The sequence below is a fragment of the Armigeres subalbatus genome, chromosome 1 (genome assembly GCF_024139115.2).
Source record: "Armigeres subalbatus isolate Guangzhou_Male chromosome 1, GZ_Asu_2, whole genome shotgun sequence".
In the NCBI taxonomy this organism is placed as follows: Eukaryota; Metazoa; Arthropoda; class Insecta; order Diptera; family Culicidae; genus Armigeres; species Armigeres subalbatus.
This window is the reverse complement of record NC_085139.1, coordinates 230,395,999-230,411,519: the sequence shown is the minus strand read 5'-3', so window position 1 is coordinate 230,411,519 and position 15,521 is coordinate 230,395,999. Positions and strand designations below refer to the sequence as shown.

The following is a 15,521-nucleotide window of genomic DNA, read 5'->3' as shown; positions in this document are numbered from 1 at the left end:
GAATAATCAAATCCATACCGCTGCGTAAACCTGCCAGGCTCGTGGCATTGAAGCGGTCCTCTCCGCCGTCCTCATTTCGTTTAGTTGGAACCTGCCAGAAGCTTCAAGTACCAAGTAAGAAAGATTCAAATCCAAACATTTTGTATACTTTATTAGGCTATAAACAGAAAATCTTGTCTTCACATCTTCTAGCAACACTTCTATTTTCTCCAACACAAATAAAGCCTTCATATTGTATTCCATTAACCCCAAGTGACATACATCATTTCGTTTGTTTGCAAAATTTCTATCAACATTCTATGCTTCAGCACATACGTCGTGAAAAAAAAAACACCGGTGAACCAGCGAAGACAATCCAATAACAATCGCTTTTATTAGGTCGATAACTTATCACAGAGATAAGACCTGGAAGAGGGTCGTCTCCTTCGGTGGTCGGTCCTAGATACCTTATCGTGGTTGTATCTCGTCCAGTTTCACCAGTTGTCTTCCGTCTTTCGGCTCGGATTCACAACTTGTTCAAAGTGTAGTGCAATTCTGCGAGCGAAAACAAGTAAGTAACTGTGTCTAATCTATAGTACTAGAAACCTGACGCGTAATGTATTAGACGCTACTGCATCTTACGCGTAGATGTTACACACAGCTAAGTTACAATGTGAAGCAAGATTGGCTCATTCTATTATCACCTCCTAGTCTCTGACAGATGACTACGGTGGTACGGCGCTAGTCTTATCGCACTTTTAACTTAGATACACTCAATTGCATTTCTAATGATTGATTTCTGCTCGATTCCATTCACATTCAAGCATCACATTGCTAAGGGACCCGAACCGGAGATGATATCCAGTAAGTTACCTGACCTTTTCCCCTAAATAAATCCAGAGTAGAAATCTCATTGCCAACAATTCGACTCATTTTTCACGTTCTTCCATCCATCTACACTGCTAATCCAATTGGAATTATAATCGCATGGGTAAAATTTTGATCACGCTTCCAATCCAAATCATTTCGAATTTGAATTCACCCCTCTTTGATTATTGCTTTGATCTAACGAAGAAGTTCCTTTTGTGAAACTGAAAATAGAGCTGGTTGACGAGACGGGCTCCGGCAGTGGGAGCACCACCCGCAATGCTTTGCTGCTGGCAGCAGGAATTGGGGCGGCCACCCTAGCAGGATACGGAGTCTACAAGTTGGCGTCGCGTTACCTGGAAAATCTACCGCCCAAACAGTGAGTTTCTGATTCGTCCAGAATTTTAGACAACAAATTACGCATCAAAATGTCACATTCCTCAGATGGCGCCGGGTAGGCGAGGTAACCGATCTTCACGTCTATCCCATCAAGTCATGCGGCTCCATACGCGTCACGGAAATCAACTGCTCCAATCTGGGACCCCAGCTTGGTCTTCTCCGGGATCGCATCTTCATGGTGGTGCAAACGGACGGGACCTTCATCACCGGGCGCAGCCACCCAACGCTGGTGATGGTGCAGCCCCGATTCGACGACAAGTACGAAACGATGACCCTCTCCGCACCGGGGATGATGGACATCAGTGTGGACGTAAAGCGGCAGCTTACGGTTGAACCAATCAAGGCGTCCGTTTGGGGCCAAACCGTAACGGCAGTGGATTGCGGCGAGGAGGTGGCTCGGTGGTTGTCGCGGTTCCTTCTTAGCGAGGACTTTGGTTTGCGCTTGGTGTTCTATCCGCTGGACTACCCGACACGCGATGTGAGGGAGAAGAACAGAATCCACCTGAAGCTGACTCCGAGGGACTCGGGGGCTCTGCACGACGCCACCAGTTATATGTTGATTTCGGAGGCTTCGGTGACGGACGTGAACTCGCGAATAGAAAGGCCGGTGACGGCATTGCAGTACAGGCCGAATATTGTGGTGAAAGGACCGGGAGCTTTTGAAGAAGATGATTGGAAATGGATTAAGATTGGAGAGACGATATACAAGAATATCAAACCGTGCACCAGGTGAGTCAAACCGATAGTGTGTTATTTGAATATTGCTTTGGACGTGGTTATCTGTTGTTGGCTTTGCCGTTATCAGTCATTGTTCTGTCAAAAAGTAATAAGGAATATCAATTAGAGGCTACATGATTTCTTTATTGCGCAATAATAAATCATATTGCAACAGTAAAAAAAACCTCAATTATACACCTCTTGATGCCTTTCTCATAAACTTGTGAGCCCATAGTCTGATCTGCCTTTTTTCTATAGGCAACAAACGAGCTAGATTTCACATCGAATGCCAGCAAATCGGTTAAGGATTGTGCCAAAAAAGTGAGCATGAGTTTTAGCGCACATACACACAGGCATCGAATCAATTCGTCAAGCTGAGTCGATTGATATCTACATAAAACCTTGGGGCTTCGGGCATCCAATAAACAGTTATTTGTGTCCAGTCTCGCGTCGCGTTTTTGTGTGTGTGATACAGTTCTTGCGTTAGCACAAATCTCAAAAAAATAGTGATCGTACCGTAGCTTTTTGTTACACTTAGCATACGAGAAAGGCGAAAATAATAAGAAAAGGATACGTTCTCTTGATTTATATTCAAACCACCCGACTTGGACATTAATTTTAATTAAGAAAATTATTTTGGGATTTTTAGTGGAATGTCTTCACTTGTCATAAGACGAGTTTGTACAATCCCATTGAATTGCACCACTTAATTGTATCTTGACAGATACGTATTTAGACCTCAACAGTAAGGCCGTCTTCTGGCCGTCTAAGGCCGAGACACTGAAGACGGAGGTACGGGTATAAAATATTCCGCGAAATTGTAGTTAAGCCAGTTTTCAAGAATCTAGCTGAAAAAAATATTTCTGTAGCTTAAATTGACTGATTTAGAGCATTTTTCCCAAGTTTACTTAGGGTAACCCTTAAAATATTTAGCATATTTTGGCTCTAACTTTTTTGTTTAAAATTTTTCAGCAATGTGATGTTCAAAAAGATATTTTAGTCACAAGATAAATATTGTCGCTGTCGTCGCTGTCCGGAACATCTTTTACTGGCGAGGATAGGGGTTCTAAATGTCAATGAATGAAAAATACATACGATTTGACAGTTAGATACCACATATGTTTCGGACAGCAGAACAAAGGGAACCGAAGCGCCAATCTTTATCTGGTAACTAAAATATCTTTTGATGTTCATACCACTTTTTGAGCGTTGCAGGGCGCAACTTTGTATGGACTTAGCGTTGCCACATCTCATGCGGATCAAAACTTATTGAGGTTTTTCCTCGAAAAAAAAAAAAACGTTTTCTTCTAACGGTTTGAATAGTGCAAACATTTTTTCAATCTACATAGCAAGAAGTCATAGAAATTGCTTAAATCGAAATTCACTGTGAAGTAGACACACAAAATCAAATAGAATTTAATGGTTTCAATTTTTTCCACAAGCTCTTAAGTATTTGTTTCGCGAGAACGCATTGGAAATCGGTCCAGTATTACAAAAGCTATAATTCAAAAAGCGTATTTCCAGAGAAAACTCATTCGAATTTCCAGAGGAAATGCATTTGAATTTCCAGAGGGAATTATTCTGAATTTCCAGGAAGATATTCAATTTCCAGAATTATTCGAATTCAGAGAAATTCATTCCAATTTCAGAGGAAATTCATTCGAATTTCAGAGGTAATGCATTCGATTTTCCAGAGGAATTTATTCGAATTTCCAGAGATCCATTCAATTTCCAGGAAATTGTTCCAGGAATTCAGGGAAATTCATTCAATTCAGAATTCATTTCAATTCAGGAAATTCGAATTTCATTCCAGGGAAATTCATTCCAATTCAGGGAAATTCATTCCAATTTCAGAAATTGTTCAATTCCCAGGGAAATTTCCAATTCAGAAATTGAATTTCCCTGAATTGGAATGAATTTCCTGAAATTGAATGAATTTCCCTGAAATTCGAAATGAATTTCCTGAAATTGAAATGAATTTCCTGAAATTGGAATGAATTTCCTGAATTGAAATGAATTTCCTGAAATTGAATGAATTTCCTGAAATTGAATGAACTCTCAGAATTTCCTCTGAATTGGAAATTGAATTTCCTCTGAATTCGAATGAATTTCCCTGAATTGGAATGAATTTCTGAAATTGAATGAATTTCCCTGAATTGAAATGAATTTCCTGAATTGAATGAATTTCCTGAAATTGGAATGAATTTCCTGAATTGGAAATGAATTTCCTGAATTGAATTGGAATTGAATTTCCCTGAAATTGAATGAATTTCCTCGAAATTGGAATGAATTTCTGGAAATTGAATGAATTTCCTGAAATTGAATGAATTTCCTGAATTGGAATGAATTTCCTGAAATTGAAATGAATTTTCCCTGAATTGGAAATGAATTTCCTGAATTGAATGAATTTCCTGGAAATTGGAATGAATTTCCTGAAATTCAGATGAATTTCCTGAATTGAATGAATTTCCTGAAATTGAATGAATTTCCTGGAAATTGAATGAATTTCCTGGAAATTGAATGAATTTCCTGAAATTGGAAATGAATTTCCTGGAAATTCGAATGAATTTCCCTGAATTCGAATGAATTTCCTGAAATTCGAATGAATTTCCCTGAATTGAAATGAATTTCCCTGAATTGAACAAATTTCCTGAAATTCGAATGAATTTCCTGAATTGAAACAATGAATTTCCCTGAAATTCGAATGAATTTCCCTGAAATTGAATGAATTTCCATTGAAATTGGAATGAATTTCCTGGAAATTGAAATGAATTTCCATTGAAATTGAATGAATTTCCATTGAAATTGAATGAATTTCCATTGAAATTGAATGAATTTCCATTGAATTCGAATGAATTTCTGAAATTCGAAATGAATTTCCATTGAATTGAAATGAATTTCCTGAATTGGAAATGAATTTCCTGAAATTCGAATGAATTTCCTGAATTGGAAATGAATTTCCTGAATTGAATGAATTTCCCTGAATTGGAATGAATTTCCTGAAATTCAGATGAATTTCCCTGGAAATTGAATGAATTTCCTGAATTGGAAATGAATTTCCTGGAAATTGGAATGAATTTCCTGAATTGAATGAATTTCCTGAAATTGGAATGAATTTCTGAATTGAAATGAATTTCTGAATTGAAATGAATTTCCTGAAATTGAAATGAATTTCCCTGAATTCGAATGAATTTCCTGGAAATTCGAATGAATTTCCTGAAATTGAAATGAATTTCCTGAATTGGAAATGAATTTCCCTGAATTGAAATGAATTTCCTGAAATTGAAATGAATTTCCCTGAAATTGAATGAATTTCCCTGAATTGGAATGAATTTCCCTGAATTGAATGAATTTCCTGAATTGAATGAATTTCCCTGAAATTGAACGAATTTCCTGAATTGGAAATGAATTTCCTGGAATTGAAATGAATTTCCTGAAATTGAAATGAATTTCCCTGAATTCGAATGAATTTCCTGAAATTGAATGAATTTCCTGAAATTGAATGAATTTCCCTGAAATTGGAATGAATTTCCTGAATTGAAATGAATTTCCTGAATTGAACAATTTCCTGAATTGGAAATGAATTTCCCTGAAATTGGAATGAATTTCCCTGAAATTGGAATGAATTTCCCTGAATTCAGATGAATTTCCCTGAAATTGAATGAATTTCCCTGAATTGAATGAATTTCCCTGAAATTCGAATGAATTTCCTGGAAATTGAATGAATTTCCTGAAATTGAATGAATTTCCCTGAAATTGAATGAATTTCCTCTGAAATTAAATGAATTTCTGAAATTAAATGAATTTTCCTCTGAAATTCGAATGAATTTCCTGGAAATTCGAATGAATTTCCTGGAAATTGAAATGAATTTCCTGGAAATTCAAATAAATTTCCTGAATTGGAAATGAATTTCCCTGAAATTGAAATGAATTTCCTGGAAATTGGAATGAATTTCCCTGAAATTGAAATGAATTTCCATTGAAATTGAATGAATTTCCATTGGAAATTGGAATGAATTTCCATTGAAGTTGAAATGAATTTCCATTGAATTGAATGAATTTCCATTGAATTGAATGAATTTCCATTGAAATTGAATGAATTTCCTGGAAATTGGAATGAATTTCCTGAAATTCGAATGAATTTCCTGGAATTCGAATGAATTTCCCTGGAATTGGAAATGAATTTCCTGAATTCGAATGAATTTCCTGAATTGGAATGAATTTCCCTGAATTGAATGAATTTCCTGAATTGAAATGAATTTCCTGAAATTGAATGAATTTCCTGAAATTGAAATGAATTTCCCCTGAATTGGAATGAATTTCCTGAATTGGAATGAATTTCCCTGAAATTGAATGAATTTCCCTGGAAGAATTGAATGAATTTCCTGAATTGGAATGAATTTCCCTGAAATTGGAATGAATTTCCTGAGAATTGGAATGAATTTCCTGAATTGGAATGAATTTCCCTGAAATTCAATGAATTTCCCTGAAATTGAATGAATTTCCTGAATTGGAAATGAATTTCCCTGGAAATTGAAATGAATTTCCCTGAATTGGAATGAATTTCCCTGAATTGAATGAATTTCCTGGAAATTGGAATGAATTTCCCTGAATTGAAATGAATTTCCCTGAATTCAGATGAATTTCCTGAATTGAAATGAATTTCCTGAATTGGAATGAATTTCCCTGAAATTGAAATGAATTTCCTGAATTGAATGAATTTCCCTGAAATTGAATGAATTTCCCTGGAAATTGAAATGAATTTCCTGAAATTGAATGAATTTCCTGGAAATTGAATGAATTTCCTGAATTGGAATGAATTTCCTGAAATTGAATGAATTTCCTGAAATTGAATGAATTTCCTGGAAATTGAATGAATTTCCTGGAATTCGAATGAATTTCCCTGAAATTGAATGAATTTCCTGAAATTGAATGAATTTCCTGGAAATTGAATGAATTTTTCCCTGAATTGAATGAATTTCCTGAATTCGAATGAATTTCCTGGAAATTGAATGAATTTCCTGAAATTCGAATGAATTTCCTGAATTGGAATGAATTTCCTGAATTGAATGAATTTCCCTGAATTGAATGAATTTCCTGAATTGAATGAATTTCCCTGAAATTGAATGAATTTCCCTGAAATTGGAATGAATTTCCCTGGAAATTCGAATGAATTTCCCTGAAATTGAATGAATTTCTGGAAATTGAATGAATTTCCTGGAAATCGAATGAATTTTCCTGGGAATTCGAAATGAATTTCCTGAATTGGAATGAATTTCCTGGAAATTCTAAATAAATTTCCCCTGGAAATTGGAATGAATTTCCTGAAATTGAATGAATTTCCTGAATTGGAATGAATTTCCTGAATTGAATGAATTTCCCTGAAATTGAATGAATTTCCTGGAAATTCGAATGAATTTCCCTGAATTGGAATGAATTTCTGAAATTGAATGAATTTCCTGAATTGAATGAATTTCTCTGGAAATTGGAATGAATTTCCCTGGAAATTCGAATGAATTTCCTGGAAATTCGAATGAATTTCCTGGAAATTCGAATGAATTTTCCTGGAAATTCGAATGAATTTCCCTGAATTGAATGAATTTCCCTGAATTGGAATGAATTTCCTGAAATTCGAATGAATTTCCTCTGAAATTGAATGAATTTCCTGAAATTCGAATAAATTTCCTCTAGAAATTCGAATGAATTTCTTCTGGAAACTCGGAATGAATTTCCTATGGAAATTCAAATGAATTTCTCTGGAAAATCGGAATGAATTTCCCTTTGTAAATTCGGAATTAACTTCTATTTGGAAATTAAGAATGAATTTCCTTTTGTAAATTTGAAATGAATTTCTCTTTGGAAATTCGGAATGAATTTCCTCTTGGAAATTCGGAATGAATTTTCCTTTGGAATTTCGGATTGAATTTCCCTTTGGAAATTCGGAATGAATTTCCCTTTGGAAATTCGGAATTAATTTCCCTTTGGAAATTAGGAATGAATTCTCCTTTGGAAATTTGGAATTAACTTCTATTTGGAAATTAAGAATGAATTTCCTTTTGGAAATTTGAAATGAATTTCTCTTTGGAAATTCGGAATGAATTTCCTCTTGGAAATTCGGAATGAATTTTCCTTTGGAATTTCGGATTGAATTTCCCTTTGGAAATTCGGAATGAATTTCCCTTTGGAAATTCGGAATTAATTTCCCTTTGGAAATTAGGAATGAATTCTCCTTTGGAAATTTGGAATTAACTTCTATTTGGAAATTAAGAATGAATTTCCCTTTGGAAATTTGAAATGAATTTCTCTTTGGAAATTCGGAATGAATTTCCTCTTGGAAATTCGGAATGAATTTCCCTTTGGAAATTCGGAATGAATTTCCCTTTGGATATTCGGAATGAATTTCTCTTTGGAAATTCGGAATGGATTTCCCTCTGGAAAAAAAAATGTATTTCCCTTTGGAAATTCGGAATGAATTTTCCTTTGGAAATTCGGAATGAATTCCCCTTTGGAAATTTGGAATTAACTTCTATTTGGAGATTAAGAATGAATTTCCCTTTGGAAATTTGAAATGAATTTCTCTCGGAATGAATTTCTTTTCGGTAATTCGGAATGAATTTCCCTTTGGAAATTCGGAATGAATTTCCCTTTGGAAATTCGGAATGGATTTCCCTTTGGAAATTAGGAATGAATTTATCTTTGGAAATTCGGAATGAATTCCTCTTTGGAAATTTGGAATTAACTTCTATTTGGACGTTAAGAATGAATTTCCCTTTGGAAATTTGAAATGAATTTCCTTTGGAAATTCGAAATGAATTTCCCTTTTTAGATTCGAAATGAATTTCCCTTTGGAAATTCGGAATGAATTTCCCTTTGGAAATTCGGAATGAATTTCCCTTTGGAAATTCGGAATGAATTTCCCTTTGGAAATTCGGAATGAATTCTCCTTTGGAAATTTGGAATTAACTCCTATTTGAAAATTCGGAATGAATTTCCCTTTGGAAATTCGGAATGAATTTCATTTTGGAAATTCGGAAAAAATTTCCCTTTGGAAATTCAGAATGAATTTTCCTTTGGAAATGCGGAATGAATATCCCTTTGGAAATTCGGAATGAATTTCCCTTTGGAAATTCGGAATGAATTCCTCTTTGGAAATTTGGAATTAACTTCTATTTGGACGTTAAGAATGAATTTCCATTTGGAAATTTGAAATGAATTTCCTTTGAAATTCGAAATGAATTTCCTTTGTAGATTCGAATGAATTTGCTTTTGGAAATTCGGAATGGATTTCCTTTGAAATTCGAATGAATTTCCTTTAGAAATTCGGAATGAATTTCCCTTTGGAAATTAGGAATGAATTTCCCTTTGGAAATTCGGAATGGATTTCCCTTTGGAAATTCGGAATGAATTTCCCTTTGGAAATTCGGAATGGATTTCCCTTTGGAAATTCGGAATGAATTTCCCTTTGGAAAAAATTTCCCTTTGGAAATTCAGAATGAATTTTCCTTTGGAAATGCGGAATGAATATCCCTTTGGAAATTCGGAATGAATTTCCCTTTGGAAATTCGGAATGAATTCCTCTTTGGAAATTTGGAATTAACTTCTATTTGGACGTTAAGAATGAATTTCCATTTGGAAATTTGAAATGAATTTCCCTTTGGAAATTCGAAATGAATTTCCCTTTGTAGATTCGGAATGAATTTGCTTTGGAAATTCGGAATGGATTTCCCTTTGGAAATTCGGAATGAATTTCCCTTTAGAAATTCGGAATGAATTTCTTGAATTGGAATGAATTTCCCTTTGGAAATTCGGAATGGATTTCCCTTTGGAAATTCGGAATGAATTTCCCTTTGGAAATTCGGAATGGATTTCCCTTTGGAAATTCGGAATGAATTTCCTTTGGAAAAAATTTCCCTTTGGAAATTCAGAATGAATTTTCCTTTGGAAATGCGGAATGAATATCCCTTTGGAAATTCGGAATGAATTTCCCTTTGGAAATTCGGAATGAATTCCTCTTTGGAAATTTGGAATTAACTTCTATTTGGACGTTAAGAATGAATTTCCATTTGGAAATTTGAAATGAATTTCCCTTTGGAAATTCGAAATGAATTTCCCTTTGTAGATTCGGAATGAATTTGCTTTGGAAATTCGGAATGGATTTCCCTTTGGAAATTCGGAATGAATTTCCCTTTAGAAATTCGGAATGAATTTCCCTTTGGAAATTAGGAATGAATTTCCCTTTGGAAATTCAAATGAATTTCCCTTTGGAAATTCAAATGAATTTCCCTTTGGAAATTCAAATGAATTTCCCTTTGGAAATTCAAATGAATTTCCCTTTGGAAATTCGGAATGAATTTCCCTTTGGAAATTCAGAATGAATTTCCCTTTGGAAATTCGAATGTTTTTTTTTCTGGAAATTCGAATTTATTTTCTGTGGAAATTCGAATGAATTTTCTCTGGAAATTTGAATGAATTCTTCTGGAACGTCCTGGAAATTTAAATGAATTTCTTTTGGAAACTAATGCAATTTATATCGTCTTCATATGGAAAGTTTTCTTTGATAAAGGTGCGCGTCATAAATGCTTTATGTCTGCAGCATACCAACGGCACTGTCTAATCTATGTTTTCGCCTTCAATTCTATATGAAAACGTGTATCTATAATATGACTTTAGCATTTCCATATTACAATAAGTTCAGAAATGTCTTGAAAAGGAAATTTTTGTCTGTCTGTCTATTGGAGCATAAGACTCAGAAACTACTGAACCTATCGACGTGAAAATTATTATGCCGGCGTTTCGAGGCCGTGAGGTTTTTATGATGGTTTTAGACCCCTCCTCCCGCTCTGGCGTGGCGAAGAGCGTTGGGGAAAGCTTTTTCCAATCTTTGTTATGGTGAATTTTGAATCGATTCTTCACTCTAATGTGGGTGATGGTTAGTATCTTATAATAATTGATATCATTGGTTATCAATTGTCTTTGGAAAATTTCTATTTTTTGTGAAGAATAATTTTGCTGCCTTAATATAATATTCACTACCAAACTAATCGCTCGTTTCCTTACTGTGTTCTGCCTTCAAACGGAAAATATAACTTGGCAACGGGTAATTTTACAATTAACAATTGATACAGCTCAATGTTGACATTTTCTCTCAAATTCACAGATGCATCTTCACCAACGTTGATCCGGAAACGGGCATCCCCAGTTCACAAGGCGAGCCGCTCAAAACTTTGAAATCGTAAGTGGATTGCTTTAATATTTTACCGTGTTCTACTTCAACGTTCTCAATTTATAATTTAGCTACCGCAAAAAACCTGGTCTCGGTGATTCACCTGTCGCTGGAATGCAGATGGGAATCCGTAAGGTTGGCACAATTCGCCTGGGCGAAACGGTTTACGTCGGATGCTAACAGTCCCTCCCAAGGCCCCCGCCATCATCGACTGCTGCTGCCATTCTTGATTCATAGATTTTTATTTTATTTTTATATACGCCTTGATCACATGATTGTTAAACACTGCACCAAGTCGGAAGATTATTTATCTTTTTACAGTATTTTGCTTTTATCTATGCAAATAATATCATATTTTATGTGTAAGCGAGTCACTCAATACGAAAGAAAACTCCCCTCTGCAAATGAGTAACGAATTTATTAACACCACGTAACAGGCACACAAGCTATCCATAATAAACAGGATCACCGAGACTGACTTCTCCTTTAAGTCTGAGGCCAAGATGAATTCCAAATGCCGGTGCTTCTCCAAACTCTGCTTTTTTACGGTAGCTGGAAACAAAATTGTCGTTCAAAAATCAATGTTATCCGCGAAAAAGAACTCTCAAATTCTTACCTCTTCAACGTCTTCAAAGGCTGGCCATCGGCACTGCTCACTCCCTTCTCCGGATCAATGTTCGTAAACACACATCTCAAGCATGGCTTCACATACTTGAACACCGTATTGCCAATCTTCACCCATCGCCAGCCATCCTCAGCATAGGCAGGAGGTCCTTTCACTACGAAGCTAGGTCTGAACTGCAGGACAGTAACCTTTTGCTCCAGTTTCGCGTTCAAATCCTCCACCGTCGCCGTGTTGAACAACATGTAGCTAGTCTCGTCCTGTAGTGCTCCGGAGTCCTCGGCACACTGCTTACGGGAAGTCTTATCCAACGGATAGAATCTCAGTCGGTAGCCGTTCGGTTTATCCAGCAGATATGTCGAAAACCATTCCGCCACCTCATCCCCACAATCCACGGTTGGAACCGTTGAACCCCACACTACGCCCTTGACCGTCTCCTGCTGGAACAAAGGTTCTATCGAAATGGTAATATCGTCCATACCCGGCGCGGAGAGAGTCATATTTTTGTACCCGTCATCAAACTGCGGTTGAATCAGCACCATCTTCGGTTTCTGCCTAGCCGTGACCCATTTGCCCTCCAAGTTAGTCACCATGAAAATCCTATCGCGCAACATGTGCCGCTGCGGTCCCAAATCCGAACATATGACCCGACTCATCCGGATCGGGGCGCAGGACTTGACCGGGTAAACGTAAATTTCGTTGATTTCCCCAACTCGGCGCCATCGCTTCGGCGGAGTGTTGTCGATTCGCTGCTTGATGTGATAGGCGCCAATCGCCCCAACGGTTACCGTCCCTATCCCGGCCGCTACCAGTAGGGCCTGTTTAGATGGACTGAGTCCACTGATTTCCTCGACCAGTTCTACGCCCATGCAGATTTGATTAAAATGGCGTTATCAATTAAATATTCCAATTTATATAACTGGCTGCATCGAATGATACCTACTGGAGAACATCGCTTGCTATCGCCTTCCTTGCTGCACACAGTCCGGGCTCGACTGGCGGCGACGTGATCGTTGAACAAAAGACAAATCTTCCAGTTCGCTCACATGTGAATATTCCTCTAGCGCGTAAACAACTCATACGTCGCTATAATACCGGGATGTATTTACGAACAAGAGCAAAAAAATGATAACTACGGACTGATTTGCGTGGCAGCTCTATCTACATATGGACACCAGCGTTCAGACAGATAAGAATAAATCTGTTCAGAAGACCAAGATATTTGCGTTAGCTTCGCGCGATGCCGGTCATGGTGTTTTAGGTAGGGGAGAAACAGTGCAAAGCCACCCATGGGCTTATAAAAATCACTCATATAATCTTTTGTAGGGCACCTCTATGCAGTTATTACCATTACAATTCAATATTAGATACTTTTTATCGAGATGTGGTTCTTCAAACTCACCCGAAAGTTCAATCCAATAAGGTCTACAAACAACCAATGCTTTTGTCATTTATTTCGCATGCAAGTGTATCAGTTTGCACCACCGCGTTTTTACCCAAGGCCATTTTTAAACAAATATTAAATACTTCAGAAAGTCAATAAAGCCAAGTAATCTTGAGTAGGAGATCGTTTAGTTTTATAAATGTTTTATCTGCGTGTTGAAATGATTCAGTATACCAGTTTATATTGGCTATAACAACGAAAAGGCTTACGAGGGGCATTTTAGATCATGATTCCCTACTGTTTCTATACTTCTTTGGGTGGTGATGTGTGGGTGCAGTGCAGGGGTTCAGATGAGTTAAGCGATCGGTGTGTTGGGCGGTTTTGAATTGTAGCAAAATATAAACATTCGTTATGCGCAAATGCAGTGATTTGTTTAGACAATCCTTGCAATAATGGTAGTAATTAGAGTTTTGAGGCGATAGTTTAGAAATTTTGACTAGTAGTTTTGAAGTATCAGAATTTCTTCAGGTCCTGTATAAATATTGTATAAATATAACCAAACTATTTGAAGAATACACCTTAATATTCAGTACAATATTGCCCTAATTTTGTCACTTCCCGATTTTGATTTTTTCCCGTTTTCGACCCAATTTTATCTCGTCCAGATTTTATCACGTTTTTGATCCGATTTTGTTACATCAAAAAATGTTAGTCGTTCTTTTCATTTTTGTAGATAATACCACAAACAACAATGATTTTCATGAAACAAGTTTCACAAAAATAAGAAAAAAAGACCAGGAGCAGTAATCCTACTAAAATAGAGGAAGTACTGCTAATGCGTCAAAGAAAAATATATGGATCATAAAACTGTCGTGACCCGGACGAGATTTCTAGTCTCGACCGTTCGTCGCAACAATACTCAGCAAACTGATTCGCTCTTCGCTTTTGACACGACCATTCTACATGTTTCAAAATAAGGTAGCTTGCTACCCATTCGAAAGAAGTACATACCAAAAGAGCGTATTCAAATTACAAAAATCAATATCACTATATCAATATCAAATCACTTTTTTTCGATACTTTATAGACCTGATCTTATCTACTACATTCTTCTCCACCTCTACTCTCCAGAAGTGTAATAAATGTATAATGACTTTAAAACTTCATATTGTTGATCCTTAAACAAATATTATCCACATCAAACTATCTTCTGACTACTTTTTATAGTCCAATAAATTGAAATTCAAAACTCCCTTCTCAATTCTTTAAAAAGATTTAAAATGTAATACAATCAACCTACGGCTTGAACCGTAACCAAATCCAAATCAAGTTCAAGCTTACATATCTATCCAATTCGAAAGGAATGAAATATGCAAATCCAATTTAAATCCAATTTAATTCAATTCAGATCCAATCTAAATCCAATTCAAATCAAAACAAAATCCAATCCAATGCAAATCGAATCCAAATTCAAATCCAAACGAATCTAATCCAAATTCATTCCATACCAAATCCAGTCCAAATACAATTCAAATCCGATACAAATCAAATCCAATCAAAAACCAATCCACATTAAATTCAAATTCAATACAAATTAGAGTTTCCATCCCGGGACATCCCGGGACAAAAAATCCCGGGATTTCAGAAAATTCGGGATTTCCCGATTCCCGGGATATTATTTTTGCAATCCCGAAAATCCCGGGATAACCGGGACAAAAAATACTGTTTCATTTCCGGTTCGCAAACAGTGTAATTTTTCTTCTTACAAAAGTTATTTGTCTTGAACGTGAAAGCTAACTTAGGTGATAAACTCAAATCATAAAAACCTCCCATCAGACATTTTTTTTTTCCAAGATTGTTTATTTGGTAGGCTCAGGCATGTATATGGAGCCAAGGTTCTTTGTGATGCACAATCGATATCATCCTATTATTAAATTAGTAAGAGAGAAACAGACATGGAAATATCGGAGAGAGTTAATAGAACACCTTCACAAAAAATATTAGATTCTATATACCACTCAATAAAGGGCTACTGACTGACTTTACCAGCAGCTACAGCTCTCTATTAATTAAACGACAAGTATCTTCAGTACAAGATCAGCTACATCTATTTGGCGCCTGCTTCCTACCCATCTCCCGTCTACAGAAAAGTTGTGTAATTGTGTACACTAGCTGATATTCGCCTTGCTAATCTCCTCGCGCCGCCCAACATTGAGTCAGTCTTCCTGAGCTTCTTGCCTCCATAACAATTCTTGATCCACTTCATGTCCTTCCAATCGACGTTCGTACAACAAACTTTCCATCACATGCGCAAGTACAATTGGTTCGTT

At 36.3% G+C, this 15,521-nt stretch overlaps 2 protein-coding genes across 3 annotated transcripts; one reads left to right on the top strand and one right to left on the bottom strand.

The window, feature by feature from the left end:
- Positions 1-268: 268 nt before the first annotated feature.
- Positions 269-11,539, top strand: LOC134205853 (mitochondrial amidoxime-reducing component 1-like). Of its 2 annotated transcripts, XM_062681496.1 has the most exons (6): positions 269-550; positions 804-843; positions 1,081-1,225; positions 1,291-1,974; positions 11,120-11,194; positions 11,257-11,539. In XM_062681496.1, the coding sequence occupies exons 2-6, from the start codon at positions 834-836 to the stop codon at positions 11,363-11,365; spliced, it is 1,023 nt and encodes a 340-aa protein (XP_062537480.1). In that variant the 5' UTR covers positions 269-550; positions 804-833; the 3' UTR covers positions 11,366-11,539. The 2 variants fall into 2 exon arrangements, with proteins under 2 accessions (XP_062537480.1, XP_062537479.1); XM_062681495.1 differs by lacking the exon at positions 269-550 and having other exon boundaries at positions 753-843.
- A 45-nt stretch (positions 11,540-11,584) lies between these two features.
- LOC134205854 (mitochondrial amidoxime-reducing component 1-like) lies at positions 11,585-13,030 on the bottom strand. Its single transcript, XM_062681497.1, has 3 exons — positions 12,751-13,030; positions 11,802-12,666; positions 11,585-11,737 (listed from the first exon to the last, which is right to left on the bottom strand). Exons 1-3 carry the CDS (start codon positions 12,758-12,760, stop codon positions 11,632-11,634), a joined length of 981 nt encoding a protein of 326 aa, XP_062537481.1. The 5' UTR covers positions 12,761-13,030; the 3' UTR covers positions 11,585-11,631.
- Positions 13,031-15,521: the final 2,491 nt, after the last annotated feature.